This window comes from Somniosus microcephalus, chromosome 16 (assembly GCF_052327205.1).
Source record: "Somniosus microcephalus isolate GS21.2 chromosome 16, FLI_Smic_1.0, whole genome shotgun sequence".
Classification (NCBI taxonomy): domain Eukaryota; kingdom Metazoa; phylum Chordata; class Chondrichthyes; order Squaliformes; family Somniosidae; genus Somniosus; species Somniosus microcephalus.
The window spans coordinates 16,555,983-16,581,364 of record NC_141002.1 but is presented as its reverse complement, the minus strand read 5'-3'; the positions used below and the strand labels follow the sequence as shown (position 1 = coordinate 16,581,364).

Sequence of the window (25,382 nt, the reverse complement as noted above, 5' to 3'; positions counted from 1 at the left end):
TTGGTCTCCCCACTGTAGAGGAGACCACATTGTGAGCAGCGAATACAGTATACTAAATTGCAAGAAGTACAAGTAAATCGCTGTTTCACCTGGAAGGAGTGTTTGGGGCCCTGGACAGTGGGAAGGGAGGAGGTAAAAGGGCAGGTGTGGCATCTCCTGCACTTTCATGGAAAGGTGCCGTGGGAACAGGAGGAGGTGTTTGGGGCGATTGAGGAGTGGACCAGTGTGTCGCAGAGGGAGCGATCCCATCGGAATTCTGAAAAGGGAGGGGAAGATGTGTTTGGTGGTGGGATCACGCTGTAGGTGGCAGAAATGGCGGAGGATAATCCATGGAGGTTGCTGGGGTGGAAGGTGAGGACAAGGGAAACCCTATTGTGGTTCTGGGAGGGAGGGCGGGTGAGAGCAGAATTGCGGGAAATGGAACGGACATGGTCGAGGGCCGTGTCAACCATGGTGGAGGGGAATCTTCAGTTGAGGAAAAAGGAAGACATGGCGGAAGCACTAGTATGGAAGGTGGCATCGTCAGAACAGATGCGACGGAGACGGAGAAACTGGGAGAATGGAATAGAGTCCTTACAGGAAGCGGGGTGGGAGGAAGTGTAGTCCAGGTAGCTGTGGCAGTCGGTGGGCTTGTAGTGGATGTTTGTCAATAGCCTATCCCCAGAGATGGAGACAGAGAAGTCGAGGAAGGGAAGGGAAGAGTCGGAGATGGACCATGTGAAGGTGAGGGAAGGGTGGAAATTGGAAACAAAGTGAATGAAATTTTCTAATTCAGGGCGAGAGCAGGAAACGGCACTGATACAGTCATCGATGTACCGGAAAAAGAGGTGAGGATGGGGACCTGTGTAGGATTGGAACAAAGAATGTTCCACATATCCCATGAAAAGGCAGGCATAGCTAGGACCCCTGCAAGTTCCCATAGCAACACCTTTAATTTGGAGGAAGTGAGTGGAGTCAAAGGAGAAGTTGTTCAATGTGAGAACAAGTTCAGTCAGGCGGAGGAGGGTGGTGGTTGATGGGGACAGATTGGGCCTCTGTTCAATCTGTTACATCTCTTAACTTTTTCCAGTTCTGATAAAAGGTCATCAACCTGAAACGTTAACTCTGTTTCTCTCTCCACAGATGCTGCCTGACCTGCTGAGTATTTCCAGCATTTTCTGTTTTTATTTCAGATTTCCAGCATCTGCAGTATTTTGCTTTTGTATGGGTGTTTGAGAAGTTAGAGTCTGTAATCACCAACCCCAATCCATTCTCATTGTACCTCCAAACACTAAGGGCAGGATTTTCATTGGGGCGTGGAGGCAGGATTGGAGGCGTGCGGGTGTTTAAAATTGCAAAAACTGGCGGGCGGGCCCTATCCCGCCTCCACGCAATTTTCAAAAATTCGTGTCTGATGGTCCCGTTTCCGTCCCGCCTCCAAGAGGCGGGATAGGCCGTTAAGGCCCTTAACAAGCACTAAATTGCCTCTATAATGCCATTTTGAATGGCCCTTGCAATTTTAACCCTTTTCCCACGTGAAACAGGCCTGGTGGGAAACACGAAGGTGAAACCTGGCGGGAGCACAATTGGATTGCTGACTATCAGCTGCAGGTCAACCATTTAAGAGGAGATTTGATCAGCCATCATTTGCAGGTGGCAGGACTTTGTAGTCTCAGGTCTGGAGGGACTTTTAGAAGGCATAACCACAGCTGTGGAAGTTTGGAGCCTGACACCCATCTCCAGTGTGACCTCCTGGGAAACCCCTCTCGCCACCTTCACTGAGCGCTTCCTCAACTGAGGCATCTACCAGAAGCATGGGAGCCATTTATTTCCTTCCCTTCTGGGCATTAGATGAGGCCGAACAACAGCAGCAACAACAACAGCAGCACCAACAACAGCAGCCCCAACAGCAGCAGCAACAACAGGAGCGCCAGGCTGCTGCTCACCCACCTGAAGATGCACAGGCCAGAAGGGGCCAGCGCTTGGAAGCCCGTCGTGCAGGAGATACACCCCAAACAGGGTCTACAGACACAGGGTCAGCTATCTCAACATGTCTGAGCAGCAGTGCCAAAGGTGGCTCTGACTTTCGCGAGAGGTAGTGGGTGACATCTGCGCAATGCTGCAACAACACCTGGAGCCCAGAGGACCAGGTGGACAACCCTTACCAGTGGCCGTCAAAGTCACTACCGCACTCAACTTTTTTGCCTCAGGCTCATTCCAGGGATCAGCAGCAGACATCAGCGGCATCTCCCAGGCAGCCGCACACACTTCCATCACGCAGGTAACCGATGCCCTCTTTGCCATCGCGCACAATCACATCCATTTCACCAAGGATCGAGCAAGAGTCACGGCGCGTGCGGTTGGATTAGCTCATCTGGCAGGCTTTCCAAGGGTGCAGGGCGTCGTTGACTGCGCACATGTGGCTCTTAAGGCACCCCCTCGCAATCCAGGTATTTTTGTCAATCGCAAGGGCTTCCACTCCCTTAACGTTCAGCTGGTGTGTGACCACAAGAAGGAAATTTTGCATGTTTGTGCCAAGTACCCTAGCAGTTGCCATGACTCCTTCATACTGCGCCAGTCTAGTGTGCCTCCGCTATTCAGTCCGGCAGACCAACTTAACGGATGGCTACTTGGAGACAAGGGCTATCCCCTGAGGACGTGGCTAATGCCGCCGTTGAGGAGACCATCCAACGAAGCTGAGGAGAGCTACAACTCCACATGTCCACCAGAGCCATAATCGAGCAAACCATCAGTTTGCTGAAGATGCGCTTCAGATGGCTGGATAGATCAGGTGGAGCCCTGCAGTACTCAGCAGTCAGGGTCTCCAGAATCGTCGTGGTTTGCTGTGCACTTCACAACATGGCACAGTGTCGTGGCTTGCAGATTCTTGAGGACCAAGTGGCTCCTCACATATCCTCCTCAGATGAGGAGGAGGAGGAGGAGTGCGAAAACGAACATCCTGCAGAGGCCCATCAACCAGCGGCAGCAGTACGCGAGAACATAGCTGCCCGGGATGCAAGGAACGCACTCATCTTGGCCAGATTTGTTTAGCCTAGCCACTCAAGCACTTTTACCTCGCATCTTCTTACCTGAGCATCGACAATGGCCACAAACCAGCTGATTCCTAGCTATTTGACCACCATACTGACAATTGCAAGTAATCCTAAGCCCTCAATGTGGAAGTCCCATTCGCGAAATGACACATGCCACAACTACAGCAGTAGCCATCAAAATTTTTGTGTACATGATTAATATGATGGCTTTTACACATAAAACATCAAATTTCACCCAAGTGACTACCCTTGTGACTATTTGTGCAATATCTTTCTCTTACGCGTGCTCCTACATGGTGCTTCCCCTGTGGCTTCAGCAGATGTGGAGGCCCCTTGCTCACTTTCTTGCTGCTCCTGTCTCGACACCTTTGGCGGGTGTCCTCTGGGGTGGCGAACCTGTGAGGGCTCGTGAACAGTCTGCTGCTCCTGCGGCTTTGCAGGGGTTGAGACGCCGATCTCAGTTGGGTGTGGACTCTGGTGGGGCTCTGACCGAGGGCTCTGCAGTGGCATGGAAGTGTGAGTGCTTGGAGAGGAGCCCCCACTTCCTTGCTGTCTGCCACCAACTTCCCTCTCATGGGTCAGGTCTCCCTCAGCGCTTGCAAGTGGCTTGAGAGCACCTTGCTGCACATCAGGGAGGCTATGGGGACCCGTATCTGCAATGGCAGTCCTACTCAGAGGGACTGCCATGAAGTTCTGGTTTCTCTATTCAATAGCTGCCCATCGCTCCTCCAGAGATGTCAGTCTATTCTGAACACTCACCATGTTTTCAACACCCTGGCGACTTAGCTCCTCCATGGCCATAGCCATCCTCTCATCTACTGTAGCCATCCTTTCCACGGAGGTTGCCATCCTTTCCGTGGTGATGCGTTCATGCGCCAATGACTCCACAAAGGCTCTGCTCATGTTCGCTATGGACACCTCCATTCGCACCACACTCGCAGCGACCCTGGAGACAAAACCTGCCAGAGACTCCTGCATCTTTTCCTGGAGTGCCATCACCGCTGATACTGTGGATGGACCCAGAGGCAGAGGGTCGACATGCAGCTGAGCCGAGCTGGCAGAGTCCTGCTCCCTCTGACTAGGACTCTCCACTGCTGTCCCTGTCTCCACAATCTGCTGATGCTTACTTGTGAGCTGTGATACACCGTCTAGTGTGCCAACACTGCACTATCTCGCGAAGGTCCCACCGAGGTGTGAGTGTCTGCGCTGGTGCTGGGTGCGCTGAATTCTGCTGACGCTGCGCCCTCAGAGGTTGCAGCTTCCTCCGAGGAGTTTTCAGGCTCATGCTGTTCCTCCTGGCTAGTGGGGACGGGTGCTTGCGATGGTCCTGTGGGGGAGTAAAGGAAAGAGTCAGAGATGTGATGCCAAGGTTACATGCACATTACATATTGCAGATGATCATTAGTCCATCTGTTAGAGCTTCCGAAACATTATCAGCGACTCATGCAATGTCAATGAGAGAGATGGAAAACTATTCTGTCACCAGCTTGGTGTGATGCACCCATATGTCCGTCCCCCACATGCGCGTTGTCCTCCAGTCCTACGATCTCCAGGACCGCCTCCTCCCAGGGGGTGAGGTGGGCTACTGAGGGTGGCCCTCCCCCTGTCCTCGCTCGTTCTCTTTTATTGTGAGCTCTCTTTTCCTGCAATGAGGGAGACAGGTGGAGGTTGAGTGAGAATGAAGGAGTGAGTGTAGAGAATCCATAGCATAGATGCTTAGAAGGAGACAAAGATGGAGTGAGGTGGCAAGACCAAGGGCCCTCCCTGTGTGTTGTCAGTTGTTTTTATAGCATCAGAGTGATAGGGAGTGTGAGGGCTGCATAGTTAGGTGAATGTGACCATAGAGAGAGAGGGAATGGGTAAGGGTGCATGGATGTCAGTGTCAAGTGGGTTGTGGAGGAAGAGATTGCTAAAGCTGAGTGCTGGTGAGGAAAGGCAATGGGGATCAGATTGAGAGTAATGGGAAATTCATACTCACTTTTCCAGTGTGCTGAAGGTCATGAAATCTCTCCTGCACTGTATCCAGGTTCTGCGGGTAGCCGACAAGGAGTTGACCTCCTCTGCCACTTGCATCCACACAGCCTTTGCCTGCTGGGGAAGCTTCTTCCTCCCTGATGAAGGGAAGAGCACCTCCTTGTGAGCTCTTGCTCCCTCCACTAAAGCCTGCAGGGCAACGTTGTCGAATCGGGGTGCAGACCTTGGTCTTTCTGTGGCCATTCTGCCTCCAGCTCAGTGTATCAGCAAAAGCCAAAAGGTTGGCAGCCTGCAGAAGAAGCAAGGCTTGTTGCAGACCTTAAATGCAGCAGCAATGATGACGTCATCGGAGGCGACTTTCAGACTGGAGAAACTCATTTGCCATGGGTTCCCACACGCTGGAACTCAGTTGGGCAGTTTAGTTAAAATTGCATCAATCCCCCACATCGAATTACATTCATGTGGATAACACGAAATGCGGATTACACGACACCAACCCGCATGAAAACCCAGCCCTAAACATCTGCAGCAACATGTTCATGTTGACGATAACTGCAGAGTTTGATGTTCTCCAAAGCACCAAGGCCACAACAGCTGCCAGAAATAAACCAACTGCCACAGCACACATTCATGGATCCATAAGTCCAACCTAATGTTGGGGCATTGGTGACTGAAGCATGAATCATCCCGTCCAACACTTGGAAAGCTACTACAACTGGCTGTCACATACAGGGGGAGGGGGTGAAACCGGCAACACCGCAGGCAGGTCATTCATTCACCAGTTCCAGCCTGGAAAAACTAACGTGGCAATTGCAAAACGTTTGACCAGAGAAGTAGCAAATTCCAATTTGAAAATGTAATTATGCCCCAATTGCCTCAGCTGGTAACCAAGTGAGTAACTGAGCTTTACATAGAATATACAGCACACAGACCATTCATCCCAGCTGGTCTATGCCGGTGTTTATACTCTACACGAGCCTCATCCCACTCTAATTACCTCTTCCCATCCTGTCCCTGTATCCCATTAGTCCTTTCTCCCTCAAGTATTTATCAAGCCTTCCCTTAAATGCATCAATACTAACTCCACTTCATGTGGCAGCGACTTCCACATTCTCACCGCTTTCTGTGCAAAGAGATTGTTCTTAAATTCTTTATTTGATCTGTTGGTGGCTATCTTATATTTATACCTCCTTGTTCTGGATTCACCCACAAGTGAAATCAATTTCTCCATTCCCACCCTATCGAGCCACTTCATAATTTTAAAGACCTCTATTGATTCTCCTCTTATAGACACTGGCCCATATTTTCCGAACCCACGGGTGCGTACGAGGTGCATACGCGTCCGTAGGGGCCGCGCAAGTGCCGGGTTTAGGCATGCAAAGTGCATGCGCTGAAACCCGGAACTTGCGATCTGTCAAGAATTCTCTTGACAGATCCAATGCATGTCCAAGAAAAGGGCCTCTGCGGGTGGAGAGCTGCACTATTTGCTCAACTTCCGCCCACTGAAAGGCCATAGAATTCTTACGCCTGGTAAAAGCAGGTGTAAGGCCTGCTTTTACCAGCACAAGAGTTTTAAAAAATAGAAAAATAAGATTTTATCACTCACTTATAAATTAAAAACCCTGCCCAATAAGGTAAGTTTATCCGTTAAAACATATTAAAAAAAAATTCAAAAAATTAAATTTTTGTTTAACATATTTAATTAAATGCCATTTTAATTAATTTTATATATGTAATGGTTTTTATTTATTTATTTCAGTGTGTTGGTGCATTTCTGCAGTCATCCCCATTCATACTTTTGACAGATCTGTGCGTACGGAACTGTCAAAAGTATGAATGGGGATTCCCTTCTTCCATTGGTTGAGCTGGCCCATGTGATCCCGGGGTGCTTGCGAATCGCGTGCGCCCCTGGGATACGTGGGCCTCTGCGCATTTCCAAAAAGAGGCCCAGGATCGGAAGCCACCGTATCTCCGGGACTAGCAGGTAGGTTCGTAGATTTTTTGCTGAGCGGAGGTATCCACCCGCAGGAAACCTCCAAACACTAAACATCTGCACCAACATGTTGGAGATAACTTTACCTGCCCTCTCCAGAGTTTGCTGTTCTCCAAAGCACCAAGGCCACAGCAGCTGCCAGAAATAAACCAACTCTGACTTTAGTTACCCTACCTTTCCCCCTAGTGGGAATGTACCTCAACTATACCCAAACTATTTACTCTTTAAAGGCAGCCCATTATTCCATTACAGTTTTGCCTGCCAATCTTTGATTCCAATTTACCCGGGCCACATCCGTTCTTATCCCACTGAAATTTGCATTCCTCCAATTAAGTATTTTTACTCTAGATTGCTCCCTGTCCTTTTCCACAGCTAATTTAAACCTTATGATACTATGATCACTGTTCCCTAAATGTTCACCTACTGACGCTTGCTCCACTTGACCCACCTCATTCCCCAGAACCAGATCCAGCAATGCCTCCTTCCTTGTTGGGCTGGAAACGTTCTGATCAAGAAAGTTCTCCTGAACATACTTCAGAAATTCTTCCTCCTCTCTGCCCTTTACACTATTACTATCTCAGTCTATATTAGAATAGTTGAAGTCCCCCATTATCACTACTCTATAGTTCTTGCATCTCTCAGTAATTTCTCTGCAAAACTCCTCCATATTTTTCCCACTAGTTGGTGGTCTATAGAATACACCTAGTAGTGTAACGTCACCTCTATTATTTCTTAACTCTAACCAAATAGATTCTGTCCTTGACTCCTCCAGGACATCCTCTCTCTCCAGCACTGTAACATTCTCCTTAACCAATACTGCCACTCCACCTCCTATCTTTCCTGAACACCTTATAACCAGGAATATTTAATACCCAATCCTGCCCATTTTTGAGCTAGGTCTCCATTATTGCCACAGCATCATATTCCCATGTGGCTATTTGCCTGCAGCTCACCAACCTTGTTTACTATGCTTCATGCAGTCACATACATACACTGTAAACCTATCTTAGACCATCCTGTGTTCTCTCTTAGTCTGACCCCACCTAATACCTTACTATTTCTTGCTTTAGTGCAATCCATCTCTCTCAATCCTTTAAGCACTTTATTTCCTCTTTCTAATGCTACATCCTGCTGCCCATCCCCCTGCCAACTTAGTTTAAACCCTCCCCAACAGCACTAGCAAACCTCCCCGCGAGGATATTGGTACCAGCTCTGTTGAGGAGCAACCCATCCGGCCTGTACAGGCCCCACCTACCCAGAACCGGCCCCAATGTCCCAGGAATCTGAAGCCCTCCTGCACCATTTCTCCAGCCACGCATTCATCTGCTCTATCCTCCAATTTTTATACTCACTCGCACGTGGCACTGGGAGTAATCCAGAGCTTACTACCTCTGAGGTCCTGCTTTTTAATCTTTTTCCTAGCTCCCTAAAATCTGCCTGCAGGACCTCATCCCTCTTTCTACCTATGTCGTTGGTACCAATATGAACCATGACCTCTGGCTGTTCACCCTCCCCCCTCAGAATGTTCTGCAGCTGTTCAGTGACATCCTTGACCCTGGCACCAGGGAGGCGACATACCATCCTGGAATCATGTCTGCGGCCGCAGAAACGCCTGCCTGCGCCCCTAGCTATCGAATCCCCTACCACTATTGCTTTCCCTATCTTCCTCCTCCATCCATACAGCTGAGCCACCCGTGGCGCCGTGGACTTGGCTCTGGCTGTACTCCCCAGAGGAACCATCACCCTCACCAGTACTCAGAACAGAATACTGGTTGGAGAATGAGATGCACTCAGGGGACTCCTGCACTATCTGCCTGGTCCTCCTCTTCTGTCTGGCGGTCACCCATTCCCTCTCTGCCTGCACACTCCTCAGCTGCAGGGTTACCACCTCCTGAAACGTGCTATCCACATAGCTCTCAGCCTCACGGATGCACCGCAGTGACGCCAGCTGCTGCTCAAGCTCTGAAACCCGGAGCTTGAGCTCATCCAGCTGACGACACTTCCTGCACACGTGGTTGTCCAGGACATGGGAAACGTCCTGGATTTCCCACATGGCACAGGATGCGTATCCCGCGGGACTGAGCTGCCCTGCCATGCCTTTATTTACTTGACTATTAACTAACTTTACAGAAACTTAAGACTAAGATGTATCTAATTCAAGTTATTAATATAATAATATATTATTAACAGTTACTAATTTAATATAGTATTAACAGTTACTAATTTAATATAATATTAACAGTTACTAATCTCCAAGCACCTGCTTTATCCCTAACCAGCTATTTAACCCAGCCCCTAACTTGAAGAGAAAAAAAACGGTGTGACCTTTACCAACCAATCAGTTCCCAGCTGTGCTGTCACTCCTGGAATTTTTTCTCTCTCTCCTCTCTGGTCTGAGCCTTCTCTCCGCCGCTCCTTATATCCCGGTCTCCCCTCCATCCCCGACCAGGTCCGCTGCTCTCGGTGAGTCTGGGCCTTCTCTCCGCCGCTCCTTATATCCCGGTCTCCTCTCTGTCCCCGACCAGGTCCGCTGCTCTCGGTGAGTCTGGGCCTTCTCTCCACCGCTCCTTATATCCCGGTCTCCTCTCCGTCCCCGACCAGGTCCGCTGCTCTCGGTGAGTCTGGGCCTTCTCTCCGCCGCTCCTTATATCCCGGTCTCCTCTCTGTCCCCGACCAGGTCCGCTGCTCTCGGTGAGTCTGGGCCTTCTCTCCGCCGCTCCTTATATCCCGGTCTCCTCTCCGTCCCCGACCAGGTCCGCTGCTCTCGGTGAGTCTGGGCCTTCTCTCCGCCGCTCCTTATATCCCGGTCTCCTCTCTGTCCCCGACCAGGTCCGCTGCTCTCGGTGAGTCTGGGCCTTCTCTCCGCCGCTCCTTATATCCCGGTCTCCTCTCCGTCCCCGACCAGGTCCGCTGCTCTCGGTGAGTCTGGGCCTTCTCTCCGCCGCTCCTTATATCCCGGTCTCCTCTCCGTCCCCGACCAGGTCCGCTGCTCTCGGTGAGTCTGGGCCTTCTCTCCGCCGCTCCTTATATCCCGGTCTCCTCTCCGTCCCCGACCAGGTCCGCTGCTCTCGGTGAGTCTGGGCCTTCTCTCCGCCGCTCCTTATATCCCGGTCTCCTCTCCGTCCCCGACCAGGTCCACTGCTCTCGGTGAGTCTGGGCCTTCTCTCCACCGCTCCTTATATCCCGGTCTCCTCTCCGTCCCCGACCAGGTCCGCTGCTCACGGTGAGTCTGGGCCTTCTCTCCGCCGCTCCTTATATCCCGGTCTCCTCTCCGTCCCCGACCAGGTCCGCTGCTCTCAGTTTCATTTTGCTAAGTCTGTTTACTTCCCAAATATCTTCCTTTTAAAGACATTTTGAATCCCTCTCCCCTAGTGAAATTCCTCTCAGAAGAATGGCTGATACTTGATACCTTATTCACGTTTTTGTGATGTATACACGTTTCAAAACATGATCTACGCCTTGCACTGATTTATCAATAATAATCAACATGACTGACGTATCTAACAGGCTGCAAAAGTTGTTACTCCAGTTGATAGCTGGAGCATCTCTGGCAGCTCGTAAACAGGATATTACACTGAACGTCTAATGTTGGATTGGAAGCTGCTTAATTAGAAAGCATCCAGCTTAAGCTAGAATGAAACCTCTGAAATTGTAAATCAATTCCAACAGTTTGTTCCCCAGTTGTTTCCACTTACTGTGCTGCTTCTTGCTGGAGTACAATTCCACAACCACCTACAGCCCTCCAAATAGCTCACCAAAGTGGCCATTCTCCGTACATGAGGCTGGATGGTGAGTGTTGGCTTGCTGCTTGATGGAGGACACCACAGCCAAGCCCAAACCGTGGTACAAACGAGCGCACTTTCCTGCAGGAGTCACTGGATGGTTTTCTCTGTCGCTAGTCTGAGGAAGAATTGAGACCAGTTATTGTGCCCTGACTCCTGCTCCATCTGAGATTATCCTAGTTAGTGCAGAGCAGGCAATCAAACACAGGACCATCTGGTCTATATTGTTCAGTACCACTGACCCACTAAGTAACCAGGGGAGCTATCACTTTTAACATTTATTTTTAAGGAATTTTTCTTTTCAAGGTGAGGGATGTTAGTACTGGGGAATGGAATGCTTTTTCCAATTCGGGCACTCAGTGTCAGCAGCACGCACTGCATTAGTTGGATGCCGAATAAAGCTTTGTCACAACAATATTCTCATTCCTACTGTATCAGTGTGACATTTTTCTATCTCCTACATCTGCCATCCTGGATATAACAGCAAAGAAGGAGACCATTTGGCCCATCATGCCTGTGCCAGTGCTAGCTCTTCAACTCAAATCCCAAGTCCCTAACCTTTCCTCATATCCTGTTCTATTCATGTTCTAATAGCCCTCTGTGTGGAAAAAAGGTTGATGTTCTGCTTGCGATTATTCTGAGTCATAGAATCATAGATTGATGCAGCACTGAAGAAGGCCATTAGGCCCACTGTGCCTGTGCCGGCTCTTTGAAAGAGCTCTCCAATTGGTCTCAATCTCCTGCTCTTCCCAAATAGCCCTGCAAAATTTTCCCCTTCAAGTATTTATCCAATTGCCTTTTGAAAGTTATTATTGAATCTGCTTCAAGGCAGTGCATTCCAGATCATAATAACTTGCTGCGTACTTTTTTCTCCTCATGTCGCCTCTGGTTCTTTTGTCAATTACGTTAAATCTGTCTCCTCTGGTTACCGACCCTTCTGCCACTGGAAACAGTTTCTTTTACTCTATCAAAACCATTCATGATTTTGAACACCTCTGTCAAATCTCCCCTTAACCTTCTCTGCTCTGTGGAGAACAGTTTCTCTAGTCTTTCCACGTAACTGAAGTCTTTCATCCCTGATACCATCCTAGTAAATTTCCTCTGCACCCTCTCTAAGGCCTTGAGATTCTTCCTAAAGTGTGGTGCCCAGATTGGGACACAATACTCCAGCTGGGGCCCAACCAGTGTTTTAGAAAGGTTCAGCATAACTTCCTTGCTTTTTGCACTATATTCCTCTCTTTATAAAGCTAAGGATCCTGTATGCCTTTTTAACAGCATTCTCAACTTGTCCTATCACCTTCAAAGATTTGTGTACATACACCCGCATCTGTTCCTGCACCCTCTTTGTACCATTTAGTTTATATTGCCTCTCCTCATTCTTCCTACCAAAATGTATCACTACTTCACACTTCTCTGCATTAAATTTCATCTGCCATGTGTCTGCCCATTTCATTAGTCTGTCTATGTCCTCCTGAAGTCTGTTACTATCCTCCTCACTGTTTAGTACATTTCCAAGTTTTGTGTCATCTGAAAACTTTGAAATTATGCCCTGTATACCCAAGTCCAGGTCATTAATATATTTCAAAAAGAGCAGTGGTCCTAGAACTGACCCCTGGGGGACACCGGACACCACTGCACAAGTCCCTCCGGTCTGAAAAATAACCGCACTCCACTATTCTCTGCTTTCTGTCCCTTAGTCAATTTCATATCCACGCAGCCACTATCCCTTTAATCCCATGGGCTTCAATTTTGCAAACAAGCCTATTATGTGGTACTTTATGAAACGCCTTTTGAAAGTCCATATACACAACATCAACCGTATTACCCACATCATCCCTCTCTGTTACGTCATCAGAAATCTCAATCAAGTTAGTCAAACATGATTTGCTTTTAACAAATCCGTGCTGGCTTTAATTTATTAACTCATATTTTTCCAAATATCCATTAATTTTGTACTGGATTATTGTCTCTAAAAGTTCCCCCACCACCGATGTTAGGCTGACTGGCCTGTAGTTGCCTGGTTTATCCCTCGCCCCTTTTTTGAACAGAGATGTAACATTTGCAATCCTCCAGTCTTCTGGCACCACTCCCATATCTGAGGAGGATTGGAAGATTGTGGCCAGAGCCTCTGCAATTTCCACCCTATGTTCCCTCAGCAACCTGGGATACATCTCATCCAGACCGGTGACTTTCCTACTTTGAGCGCTGCCAACCTTTTAAATACCTCCTCCTTATCTATTTTTATCCTATCCAATTTCCCCACTACCTTTTCCTTTACTGTAACATTGACAGCATCCTCTTTAGTGAATACAGATACAAAGTACTTATTTAGTACCTCAGCCATGCCCACTGCCTCCACAAGAAGATCTCCTTTTTTGTTTCCTAATCGGCCCCACCCTTCCCTTCACTACCCTTTTACTATTAATATGTTTATAAAAGACTTTTGAGTTCCTTTTTACATTATCCACTAATCTATTCTCATACACTCTCTTTGCCCCTCTTACTTACTTTTTCAGTTCTCCCTTGTACTTTTTGTATTCAGCTTGGTTCTCTGTTGAATTATGAACCTGACATTTATCATAAGCCTTCTTTTCTGTTTAATTTTAACCCTTAGTCATCCAGAGAGCTCTAGCTTTGGATGCCTGTCCTATCCCCCTCATGGGGATGTGTCTAGTCTGTATGCAAACTATCTCCTCTTTGAAGGCCTCCCATTGCCAATCTTTGATTCCAATCCACCTGGGCCAGATCCCTTTTCAACTCACTGAAATTAGCCCTCCTGCAGTTGAATATTTTCACATTTGATTTTATCTTGTCCTTTTTCATAACTATTGTAAATCTGATAATATTATGATCACTGTTCCCCAAATGCTCCCCCACTGAAACATGCTCCACTTGCCCCACTTCATTCCCTGGAATCAGACTGTGTCCTTTCTCATTGGCCTGAAACATACTGATCAAGAAAGTTCTCTTGTACACATTTCAGGTATTCCTCCCCTTCTTTGACCTTTACACTGTTATTTCCCCAGTCTGTATATTAGGATAAATGAAGTCAAACAATTTTTCAAAGCTGTGGAAATCATATTTTGCTATTCACCCTCTCTAAACCTTTCAGTATCATGAAAACTTTTGTCAAATCTCCCCTTAACCTTCTTTGTTCCAATGGAAAGAGGCCCGGGCCCCAACAACCTGCAGGCCGCAATCCTGGCAACCACCAGATTTAATAGGTCAGTGGGAAGGCACCTTACTTACATGGGGTGGGGTGGGCAATGGGCACCCACGCCACTACGGGCACATCTCTGGTGCCTGCCCGCAATTGGGCAGTGGTCAGCCCACTTACCCCCCACCCCAGAGATCCCATGCAGCGCCCTGTGTAAAGGTGTTGATCCAGAATTATTTCAACAACATAAAACCCTTTCTTTAGGGGTTCAGGCCAGTTCTGGCATAATTGACCACATAAGGGGGGCAGGTGGAGGTTTCATTCCTTAGAAGGCCAAACTGGAAACTCCCGGAGTGGATGAGGGCCCAACGTATCTGGGGCTCTGCACTTTTCTGGATCTTGAGAAAATTCTTTTGAGGCTTTTTTCCTAACTATAAATGTGCAGTCTTGTGAATTTTCACTGTATCCTTTCCATAGCTCAAATATCCTTTCAATAATAAGGTGCCAGAACTGCACACAATACTCACTGTGGCTTAACCAGTGTCTTGTACAAATTCAACTTTCTTGCTTTATCTCCAATGCTCCCATGTATAAACCCTGAAACCCACCTGTCTTCTTAACAGCCTTTACATGCACACCCACCAATAAAGATCTACATATCTACCCTCCTAGTTATCTTCTGCTCTTCTCGCCTATATGATTGAGATTGCTAATGTATGTCACATTAGAACCACCTCCCTTCTGTAGCCCTATGCTCACAAAGAACTGGCTGGAGACTGCCCAAACTCATTTCAATTGAGAGTACAAGTAAGAAAGAGACTTCCATCCAATGAATCTGACAGAATTTTGAATCCAGTTGGAGGAGGTGAAAGGCCAGTGGTTAACCCATTCTTTGACGATGTCCCTGTTAGGCTATTTATTTCAACATATTAAACTTGGATCAGTGTTTTCATCCAAAGGACAATAATGAGAAACCAGACCAATACAACTGTGCATAAATATAGTGACTACATTAAAAAAGTTCCAATTGCAGTGCACATTATCAATGCTATTTAAATCTGATCATCCAGCAACTTGATTCAGAAGGCACTGGGAGCATTTATTGACATGCATCTGCTGTCCTTGAATCACTACTTCTATCAATGCTCAATTGGAGTGTGCAAAACAACTTCAAGGATCTCACCTGGTGTGTTTATACTGTGATCTACAGAGGGTCTATTTCCATTTTAATTGGTTCAGTCCCTGGTCTTCAGCTGTTTTTTTTGTATTCATTGCCCACACTCGACACTTTGACCAGCACATGAAGCCTTTTCCACTTGTACCGTCTTCACATATTGTAAATTAAGTGTATTCCAGCGTGCCAGTGCAGGATCGGAGTCAGTGCGTCTCTTCCTTTAATAGAACAGTTCCTAGCATCCCGGTGCTCAGTTTCTCTCTGGAGCCCTAGGATGATGTCCTTTTCTTGTTTAAAACCCCTCCCATTTTCAGCACCAGTCAGCTTCCATTAGTCCTGCCATTGGAGTAATAAATGTTTCCAGATAATATATTGTGCTAAGTCAATCATCAGCACCTTGGTTTGATTTGCTGTGTGGTTCAGCACCCAGTCCTGATTGAAAAAATGCTCCGAACGCACCAGAAGAGAGAAACCAAAAGGCAACTGTTAAATGATAATATAATCGTGGTTTGAAAAATAAGTGCAAACTCTTGATTTGCTGAGAAGGAACTTTTAAATTACAATATCTTAGCCTTCTGAAAATGGACTTATAGGAAGCTGCCTTTCCAAGTCTAAGTGACCTGATGAAGATGAATGGTTTGAAAGAGATTTGGGCCATAAATTATGGTCTCAGGCTGTAACTCAACACATCGCTGAAATGCTTATCTTGCAACAAGATTCCTTTTTTTTCCCAGCAATTTTATAAATACCTTTCATTGAGCAGTAAAAACCTAGGTGTGGGACCATGCCAAGTGCGAGATGGGGTAGGCTAGCTGCTTGGGGTCCAGATTCATGCATACTAACAGTAATTGAGAAAAGGCCGTCAGGCCCATTAGGAACATAGGAATGGCTAGGTGAAAAAAGACCACGGTCCATCTAGTTCCCCTTCTACCATCCTGGTAGCCACCTGATACAATGATAATGGAGTTATTGACTAATCATGGCAACAATCTCTATCAATTAATCTACAACAGACAAGAGCTTTGGGAACCACAGGTCCAAAGCCACCTGTTCCGCCCAAGCGTGCTGCACCTATCGCATCATGTCTCAAATTACTCATATACTGTAGCCCAAAATATTATTTTCTGAAAGAAATCTGATCTAATGCTCATCCTCTCCATAAGACAATTCCCCACCTTCCCTAACTGCCAGTAACATTAACTCCTAGAGGAGGCAAAACAACAGGGAATAAAACAATTGTGGCCAATCTGAGGAAAAATTCTGAGAAGTCCCTCCCCGACTCCAGAAGGCAATAGGACCCACTTAACCATTCTTACTGTGCGAAGGCCTGCAGACTGTTTGACCGTGAGGGGCATCACAGCCAGGCTATCCTCACTCAGTGTTTAAACGCATGCACTTTGCAGGAGGAATCGTTGGCTAGTGATCAGGAGAAGGACCCCGGGCAGAATTCCATCTCCCCCTCAGCTCACGGGCAAAAACCAAACTGTACCAGCCCAGCATTTTCCGCAGCTGAGATTAGATAACACACCACAAATGAGCTATTAAACGGGGCAGTTTCCAGTCTGTCTGGATTAGTACTACACCAGGTAATGTCCTTACAACCAAGCCATAAGGGGAGACTAGAGTTTTGTTTGAATAACTTATCAGAGGCTCAGGCTTAGACATTGACTGTCTCAATTTGTATTGACTGTAGGCTCTCGTGGATTAATGATACCATGTTTCAAGATTTTTGCCGATTTAACCTAGGAGGAATTTTGGGTAATTTATATGAAGCAGTTGTAATCAAGTTTAATTTGGCTCACAAAGGATTAAATTCTCAGAACACATGTATTCTGGAAATGTGAATTAGAGCCAGTCAAAACATCTACTCAAAATGGTTCTCGCATACCACATCGGGTTGAGACAATTAGGCTCACTAACACATCCCAGAGACAAATTTGGGTATAATATGTTGGAAAGGCCTCGCTCATTTGAGCTCAGCAGGAATCCTCGACGTTCCCATGTTTTTGCCACGACCTTGGTACCTTGGGGGTCTCTGATTTAATTGGTAGCTGAACTAGCCAAGGACACAGGGGGCTGGGGGAGGTTCAGATGGCAAGTCTTTAGGACAAGGTGACACACAGGAGAAGTCTGGAATGGAAGATAGACACAGCGGGCAAGAACTCTCATCTTAAATTTAACAGCAACTTGTTTTAGAGAATTGCTAGTCTGAATTTTGCCTTCGAAGAGGAATAACACAACGTCCTTTACTACTTTCTATGTCACAAAGAGCATTATGAAGTAAGTTTAAACTCACTGTGAACACTATACTGTCAATTTCCATATTATTTGTAAAATAAATCAGCCTGCAGGTTTATAATTGGCCTCCTCTCACTGGAGTGTTCGTCAGTCCACCCCCTGGAAGATGTGAGAAATCCATGTGAGGATAATACGAGATTACAGTAGCCAGTTAACAGAATGAGGATTGCCCTTGTTACATCCCCAGGTCACACTATTATATGACTAGATTTTGGGCAGTAAAGGTGAATTGATTGCAGTGGATATGGGATTCATTTACGGAAAACACTGAACCCAAGAGAATATCTGTTGTCCATTAACTCACCATTGTAATCTTTCAGACCTCCCCTGATTATAACAACGTGCAGAAGTTACCATACCTGGACATGGTAATCTCAGAGTCTCTACGCATGTACCCACCTGGAGTCAGGTAAAAAAAAACGGTTCACAACGCGTTAACAGATTGGAGTGAGAAAGGGGTAAAACCCTTCTTTAAAAAAAGTTATTAAAAGATGGGCAGCGTTTTGTTTGAAATTACAAACCTTTCCATTGGGCTTTGTACTGCCCGATGACTTGGCTGGTTAGGGCAGTGAGTGGCTGAAACAAGTATATCAGTAAGATCCCAGCTTTGTTGCCATAGTGAATAATAAACCAAAGTTCAATCCTAAAGGAATTATTATAGTTGAGGACATCACATGGTATGCCGCACTGTTGATTTTTTATAGCTCTGTAACCTGCAGGTTGGGAACTTACCTTTAAGCAGTTTTGATGACATCTTCCTCGTATAAACCCTTCCCTTTCCATTGCCCTCCCCCTGGGCATCACAGCTGAGCCCAGTCCTGTCCTTACTTCATTCAAGAAGGAAGTTGCTTCATTTTTGTTGAGTACAAAGCAAATGGCGAACCTTTTAGCAGACAAGCACTAGCCTAAGAATCATAGAATCATTCTCTTCATCTCCCCTCTGATTCTTTTGCCAATTATCTTAAATCTGTGTCGTCTGGTTACCAACCCTCCTGCCAGTGGAAACAGTTTCTCCTTATTTACTCTATCAAAACCCCTCTTAATTTTGAACACCTCTCTTAAATCTCCCCTTAACCTTCTCTGCTCTAAGGAGAACAATCCCAGTTTCTCTAGTCTCTTCACATAACTAAAGCCCCTCATAACAGTATGGTTAAAGATTGAAAGGCTTGTCTACGATAGCCCATTAGCACCAACCAATGTAGTACAAAACCACACGGACCAAGAACGTCCAGACCCGATTCCTGGCCTGTGCAGAGTTGAGCTGATCTCAGCCTCAGTGCCCCTTGCCTTAAGGAAGTGGAGATGAGGGGGAAAAAATCAGCCCGCAATCCTGATTGCTATCCCGTAACCTCTGTTAGAAAGTGCCTATGTGTGAATAGAGGGCATCTGGTGCCCATGTATCCATGCCAGGCTTCAGTGCCTTCAAGAAAGGAGAAAACTGGGCAAGATGACAGGAGCTGGAAGCCATTAGGGTTTGTCCTCCTGGGAGGGAACTGTGGTGGGAGAAGGTCACAATTAACTAAGGTTATTGTATGTGTTGTCTTTATTTGTAAAGACCGGAGATGAACTAACCAGCATTTGTTGGTCTGTTGCAGGTTTGCCCGCGTGTGTGAAAAGGACTGTTTGGTGAACGGGCAGTTAATTCCAGCGGGGATGACTGTAGAAGTTCCCGTCGGTGTCCTTCACTATGACCCCAAATACTGGCCGGAGCCGGAGAAATTTAAACCAGAGAGGTATGTAACAACCAACAACAACAACTCACATTTATATAGCGCCTTTAACACAGTGAAATGTCCCAAGGTGCTTCACAAGTGCGTAATCAGCCAAAAATTGACCCCGGGCCAAGTAGTGAGATATTAGGACAGGTGACCAAACACTTGGCCAAAGAGGCAGGTTTTACGCAGCATCTTCAACGCTGCAAAGTTGCATAGACCCATTTTGTACCTGCAACAAGACCAAGAATACTGTCATAAATAATTTAGCTGTGAGTATAAAGGCATAAATGCCATCCGCTTTAATGATCTGTTCATTGACCTAGCCGGTTATGTGTTACCTCCACATGTTCAGTCACAATGTTGCTACCTCATCTGGAAATTGCTGAATTGTGGAATTTCACAGTGTTCAGCCTCGAGGTATGCCGTGATTACACACAGTCTATCCGCAGAACCACGGCCACATGAGTTCTCCTGTGACAAGATTTCATGAGTATAGTGAAACCTACAGTTACGGCCACTCCACAGAGCGGACACCTTAAAATAAAGGAAAGCAAGACTTGCATTTATATAGCGCCTTTCACAACCTCAGGATGTCCCAAAGCAATTTACAGCCAATGAGGTGCTTTTGAAGTGTAGTCTCTGTTGTAACATAGGAAACTCAGCAGTCAATTTGTGCACAGCAACATCTCACACACAGCAATGTGATAATGACCAGATAATCTGTTTTTAGTGCAGTTAGTTGAGGGGTTCAATATTGGCCAGGACACCAGGACTAACTCCCCTGCTCTTTGAATAGTGCCATGGGATATTTTACATCCACCTGAGAGAGCAAACAGAGCCTCGGTTTAACGTCTCATTCAAAAGACGGCACCTCCAACAGTGCAGCACTCTCTCAGTAGTGCACTGGAGTGTCGGCCTAGATTATTTGCTCAAGTCTCATGGAGTGAGACTTGAACCAACAACCTTTGAATGGTGAGAGTGCTACCCACTGAGCCGCGGCAGACACAAAGGACGTGAATGTTTTGAAACAGACCTGATTGGAGCGAGGCAGCGGCGGTAAATTTAAACGGCGGCGAGGCTCGAGAGGCCCCACAGCGAACCTGTTTGGAGCGAGGCAGCGGCAGTAAATTTAAACGGCGGCGAGGCTCAAGAGGCCCCACAGCGGACCTGATTGGAGCGAGGCAGCGGCGGTAAATTTAAACAGCGGCGAGGCTCGAGAGGCCCCACAGCGGACCTGATTGGAGCGAGGCAGCGGCGGTAAATTTAAACGGCGGCGAGGCTCGAGAGGCCCCACAGCGGACCTGATTGGAGCGAGGCAGCAGCGGTAAATTTAAACGGCAGCGAGGCTCGAGAGGCCCCACAGCGGACCTGATTGGAGCGAGGCAGCGGCGGTAAATTTAAACAGCGGCGAGGCTCGAGAGGCCCCACAGCGGACCTGATTGGAGCGAGGCAGCGGTGGTAAATTTAAACGGCGGCGAGGCTCGAGAGGCCCCACAGCGGACCTGATTGGAGCGAGGCAGCGGTGGTAAATTTAAATGGCGGCGAGGCTCGAGAGGCCCCACAGCGGACCTGATTGGAGCGAGGCAGCGGCGGTAAATTTAAATGGCGGCGAGGCTCGAGAGGCCCCACAGCGGACCTGATTGGAGCGAGGCAGCGGCGGTAAACTTAAACGGCGGCGAGGCTCGAGAGGCCCCACAGCGGACCTGATTGGAGCGAGGCAGCGGCGATAAATTTAAATGGCGGCGAGGCTCGAGAGGCCCCACAGCGGACCTGATTGTAGGGAGGCAGCGGCGGTAAACTTAAACGGCGGCGAGGCTCGAGAGGCCCCACAGCGGACCTGATTGGAGCGAGGCAGCGGCGGTAAACTTAAACGGCGGCGAGGCTCGAGAGGCCCCACAGCGGACCTGATTGGAGCGAGGCAGCGGCGGTAAACTTAAACGGCGGCGAGGCTCGAGAGGCCCCACAGCGGACCTGATTGGAGCGAGGCAGCGGCGGTAAATTTAAACGGCGGCGAGGCTCGAGAGGCCCCACAGCGGACCTGATTGGAGCGAGGCAGCGGCGGTAAATTTAAACAGTGGCGAGGCTCGAGAGGTCCCACAGCGGACCTGATTGGAGCGAGGCAACGGCAGTAAATTTAAACGGCAGCGACGCTCGAGAGACCCCACAGCGGACCTGATTGGAGCGAGGCAGCGGCGGTGAAAATTTAAACGGCGGCGAGGCTTGAGATGCCCCACAGTGGACCTGATTGGAACAAGGCAGCGGCGGTAAATTTAAATGGCAGCAAGGCTCGAGAGGCCCCACAGCGGACCTGATGGGAGCAAGGCAGCGGTGGTAAATTTAAACGGTGGCGAGGCTCGAGAAGCCCCACAGCGGACCTGATTGTAGCGAGGCAGCGGCGGTAAATTTAAACGGCGGCGAGGCTCGAGAGGCCCCACAGTGGACCTGATTGGAGCGAGGCAGCGGCGGTAAATTTAAACGGCGGCGAGGCTCGAGAGGCCCCACAGCGGACCTGATTGGAGCGAGGCAGCGGTGGTAAATTTAAACGGCGGCGAGGCTCGAGAGGCTTACCAGTCTCCGAGCTCAGAGGGATGGAAGTAAAAAGTAATCAAAGTGTAACGTCACCAGGAAGCAGGTAAGTGATTGGTTGGTGAGTATTTCTCTCTTTTTCCAAACTTTAACTCTGTGGTTTATAGTTTTTAAGGTCTCTGTGGTGTAGCGGGGACAGTTGGTAAACCAGGGCCCTTAAGTATATCATTTAACTGTAGTGTAATTGGTGGGATTGATTTGATTTAATTTAATTTGAATTAATTAAAGGGTAAGTCATGGCAGGAGAGCTCGGCCTCGTGGCATGCTTCTCCTGCGCTATGTGGGAACTCAGGGACACTTCCTCTGTCCCTGACAACCGTGTGTGCAGGAAGTGTATCCAGCTGCAGCTACTGGCAGACCGCATTGCGGCACTGGAGCTGCGATTGGATGCATACTGGACCATTTGCGATGCTGAGGAAGTCGTGGATAACACGTTTAAGCAGTTGGTCACACCGCAGGCAAAGGTTGGACAAGCAGAAAGGGAAGGAGTGACCAACAGACAGAGTAGTAGGCGCAGGCAGGTAGTGCAGGGGTCCCCTGTGGACATCCCCCTCTCAAACAGATACACGACTTTGAGTACTGTTGGGGGGATGGCTTATCAGAGGAAGGCAGCAGCAGCCAACTTCCTGGAACCAGGGGTGGCTCTGCTGCACAGGACGGGAGGAAAAAGAGCGGGAGAGCTATCGTAATAAGGGATTCTATTGTAAGGGGAATAGATAGGCGTTTCTGCGGCCACAAACGAGACTCCAGGATGGTGTGTTGCCTCCCTGGTGCAAGGGTCAAGGATGTCTCAGAGCGGCTGCAGAACATTTTGGAAGGGGAGGGTGAACAGCCAGTTGTCATGGTGCATATAGATACTAATGATATAGGTAAAAAACGGGATGAGGTCCTAAAAGCTGAATATAGGGAGTTAGGAGGTAAATTAAAAAATAGGACCTCAAAGGTAGTAATCTCAGGATTGCTACTAGTGCCACGTGCTAGTCAGAGTAGAAATAGAAGGATACTTCAGATGAATACGTGGCTAGAGGAATGGTGCGAGGGGGAGGGATTCAAATTCCTGGGACATTGGAACCGGTTCTGGGGGAGGTGGGACCAGTTCAAACCTGTCCTAGGGGGAGTGTTTGCTAGTGCTCTGGGGGAGGGTTTAAACTAAAATGGCAGGGGGTTGGGAACCTGAACAGGGGGACAGAGGAAAGGGAAACAAGGATAAAAGCAAAAGATAGGAAGGAGAAAAACAAAAGTGGCAGTCAGAGAAATCAACGGTTTAAATCAAACATGGCCACAGTAAATAATAATTCTAAAATGTCTAAGAGCATTAAAAAAACAAGCCTGAAGACTTTGGCCTAGAAATTCAGTTGTTTGCGCCAGCCGCTAGCGCCTTAGGAGGAGGAGAAGTGGGGCGCTAAGCGGCTAGCGCCCGGGCGCGGCGCAATCTGCGCCTCTCGCGAACTTCAGTTAAGATTTAGCAGCGGCGCAAAACCTTTGCGCGTGCTCAGCTGCACGCGCAGATCCTGACGTCATTTCATGGTGCAACGCCCTTTGTGCGCCCCGAACCGGAAATTCAGTGGCGCCGGCCTATTGTGCGCCTGGCGCCCCTAGCGACTGGTAGAGGGGAACGGTTCCCAGTCGCTGTGGGGCACAGGGGGCGCTAATTAAAGGGGACTCCTCCTGCAGTATAAATGGCAGCCATTTTGCACCACTCCTTCTTTGTGAGAGACGGATCTTTGGAGAGAGACAAAGGTAGAGAGCTTTCTGGTTTGGCTCAACACTCGCACAGGTGCTTGTGGCTTCAGGCCAGAGCTTTGCACTTGTCTTTAACTTCAGTGTCATAGCATTGATTGGAAACATATAATGGGGGCTGCAATGGGTGGAAATGTTGGGCTTCTCCATTGCATTCAAAGGGCTCAGAGATGCCGTGAGAGCGTGCCAGTCATGGCCAGACGGAGAAGGGCCAACAGGCGTCGGCAAAGGAGGCCTTACCCACCCAGGGTATACCGCCAGCAGTTCTCATATCTGAACATGTCTGAGGAGCAGCGTGTTCGGAGGCTGCGATTCAGAAGGGCGGTGGTCACTGAGATCTGCCACCTGCTTCGCGGAGATCTGCAGCCACAGCTGAGGAGCAGGACGTCTCTGTCGGTGGCAGCGAAGGTGACGGTGGCTCTCAACTTCTATGCCACTGGCTCCTTCCAATCCGCTACTGGGGACATTTCTAACATCTCCCAGTTCGCGGTACATTGCTGCATCCGGCAGGTGACCAATGCCCTTTTCAGAAGGAGACGTCAGTTCATCTCCTTCCCCATGACCGTGGACAAGCAGAAAGAGCGTGCAATGGGCTTTGCAGCATTAGCGGGCTTCCCCATGGTGCAGGGCGCCATTGACTGCACGCATGTGGCTTTGTGGGCACCTCTACAGAATGCCGAGGATTACCGCAACCGGAAGGGCTACCATTCGCTCAACGTGCAGTTGGTGTGTGACCACAGGCAGCTCATCCTAGCTGTCAATGCCCGCTTTCCAGGCAGCAGCCACGATGCCTTCATCCTGCGCCAGACTTCTGTGGCAGACATGTTTGAGGCCCAGCCTCACCCCTGAGGATGGCTTCTCGGGGACAAAGGCTATCCTTTGTGCACCTGGCTGCTGACCCCGCTCCATGCGCCCATCACCCCTGCTGAAGAGGGATACAATGACAGCCATCAAGCAACCAGGAACATCATTGCGCAAACAATCGGCGAGCTGAAGCAACGGTTCCGCTGTCTGGATCGTTCCGGGGGAGCCCTACAGTACTCGCCTGAGCGAGTCTCCCATTTCGTTGTTGTGTGCTGCACAACCTGGCTATCTGCAGGACTCAGCCACTGCCAGCAGACATTGGAGGACCACCAGAGGAGGAGGAGGACCAGCACGAGAGGGAGGCAGAAAGTGCAAGGGCTGCCCGTCGGCGGCTTATTGCAACTCGGTTCTAGGCCCCCTCTCAGGGAATGGCTTGTGCCAATGGCAGAAGATGAATGTAGCCGCTCCACAAGCCCTCAGCCGAGCAGGGCAACCAGGACTTCCAAAAGAAAGCATGGATAGTGCGATTTAAGAAATTTTTTTACTGTGATACCTCTGTGCCCTTCCCACATGACAAACTAATGGAGAGAACCCCCCCCCAAAAACACAAATACACCAGTCTCGGCCTTTAAATATGAAACAAATACAGCAGTCTCGGCCTTTATAAATAAAACAAAACATTTGGCCACACCTTCTACTTTTTCCCCTGCGAGGGTGATCCGTTTCGTTGCCATGACTGGCCCCTACCCGCCCTGCAGCTCCTCCTCAATGGGACCCCAGTGGCTGCAGCAAGGCTGGGGGAAGGCTGCTGAGGGTCAGATGGTGAGACGGCAGATGCCCTTGGGGGTCGGCCTGGATCAGCTCTGGGCCTGGAGGGGCCGGCTGCTGACTGCTCCAACTCTGCTTGGGCGGCAGCAGTCTGTCTAACGGCTGGTGGCAGCTGCAATGGAGGAGTGACAGTGTTGGCTGCAGGAATGCTGCCAACCTGACAGATCACAGGCACTCCCTGGTCGGCTGATACATTGGCACGCGCACGGGCCAGCACTGCAGCTTGCGCAGCAATCTGCTGAGGCACAGACTGCTGGGCTGCTGTGGCACGGCGAGTGCCCCGGCGATGCCCGACCGAT

General features: G+C 48.7%; 1 protein-coding gene and 1 long non-coding RNA gene across 3 annotated transcripts in view; one reads left to right on the top strand and one right to left on the bottom strand.

Annotated features, from left to right (window-relative positions):
• Window positions 1–25,382, bottom strand: part of LOC147105988 (uncharacterized) — a 310,673-nt gene that overhangs the window by 235,622 nt on the left and 49,669 nt on the right. The window lies entirely within an intron of this gene.
• tbxas1 (thromboxane A synthase 1 (platelet)) overlaps window positions 1–25,382 on the top strand; it is a 315,721-nt gene that overhangs the window by 259,454 nt on the left and 30,885 nt on the right. For both annotated transcript variants that reach the window (XM_086008606.1, XM_086008607.1), the window contains exons 11-12: window positions 17,731–17,819; window positions 19,006–19,143. In XM_086008606.1, coding sequence (XP_085864732.1) covers window positions 17,731–17,819; window positions 19,006–19,143 — 227 coding nt within the window. The remainder of the gene's footprint in view (window positions 1–17,730; window positions 17,820–19,005; window positions 19,144–25,382) is intronic.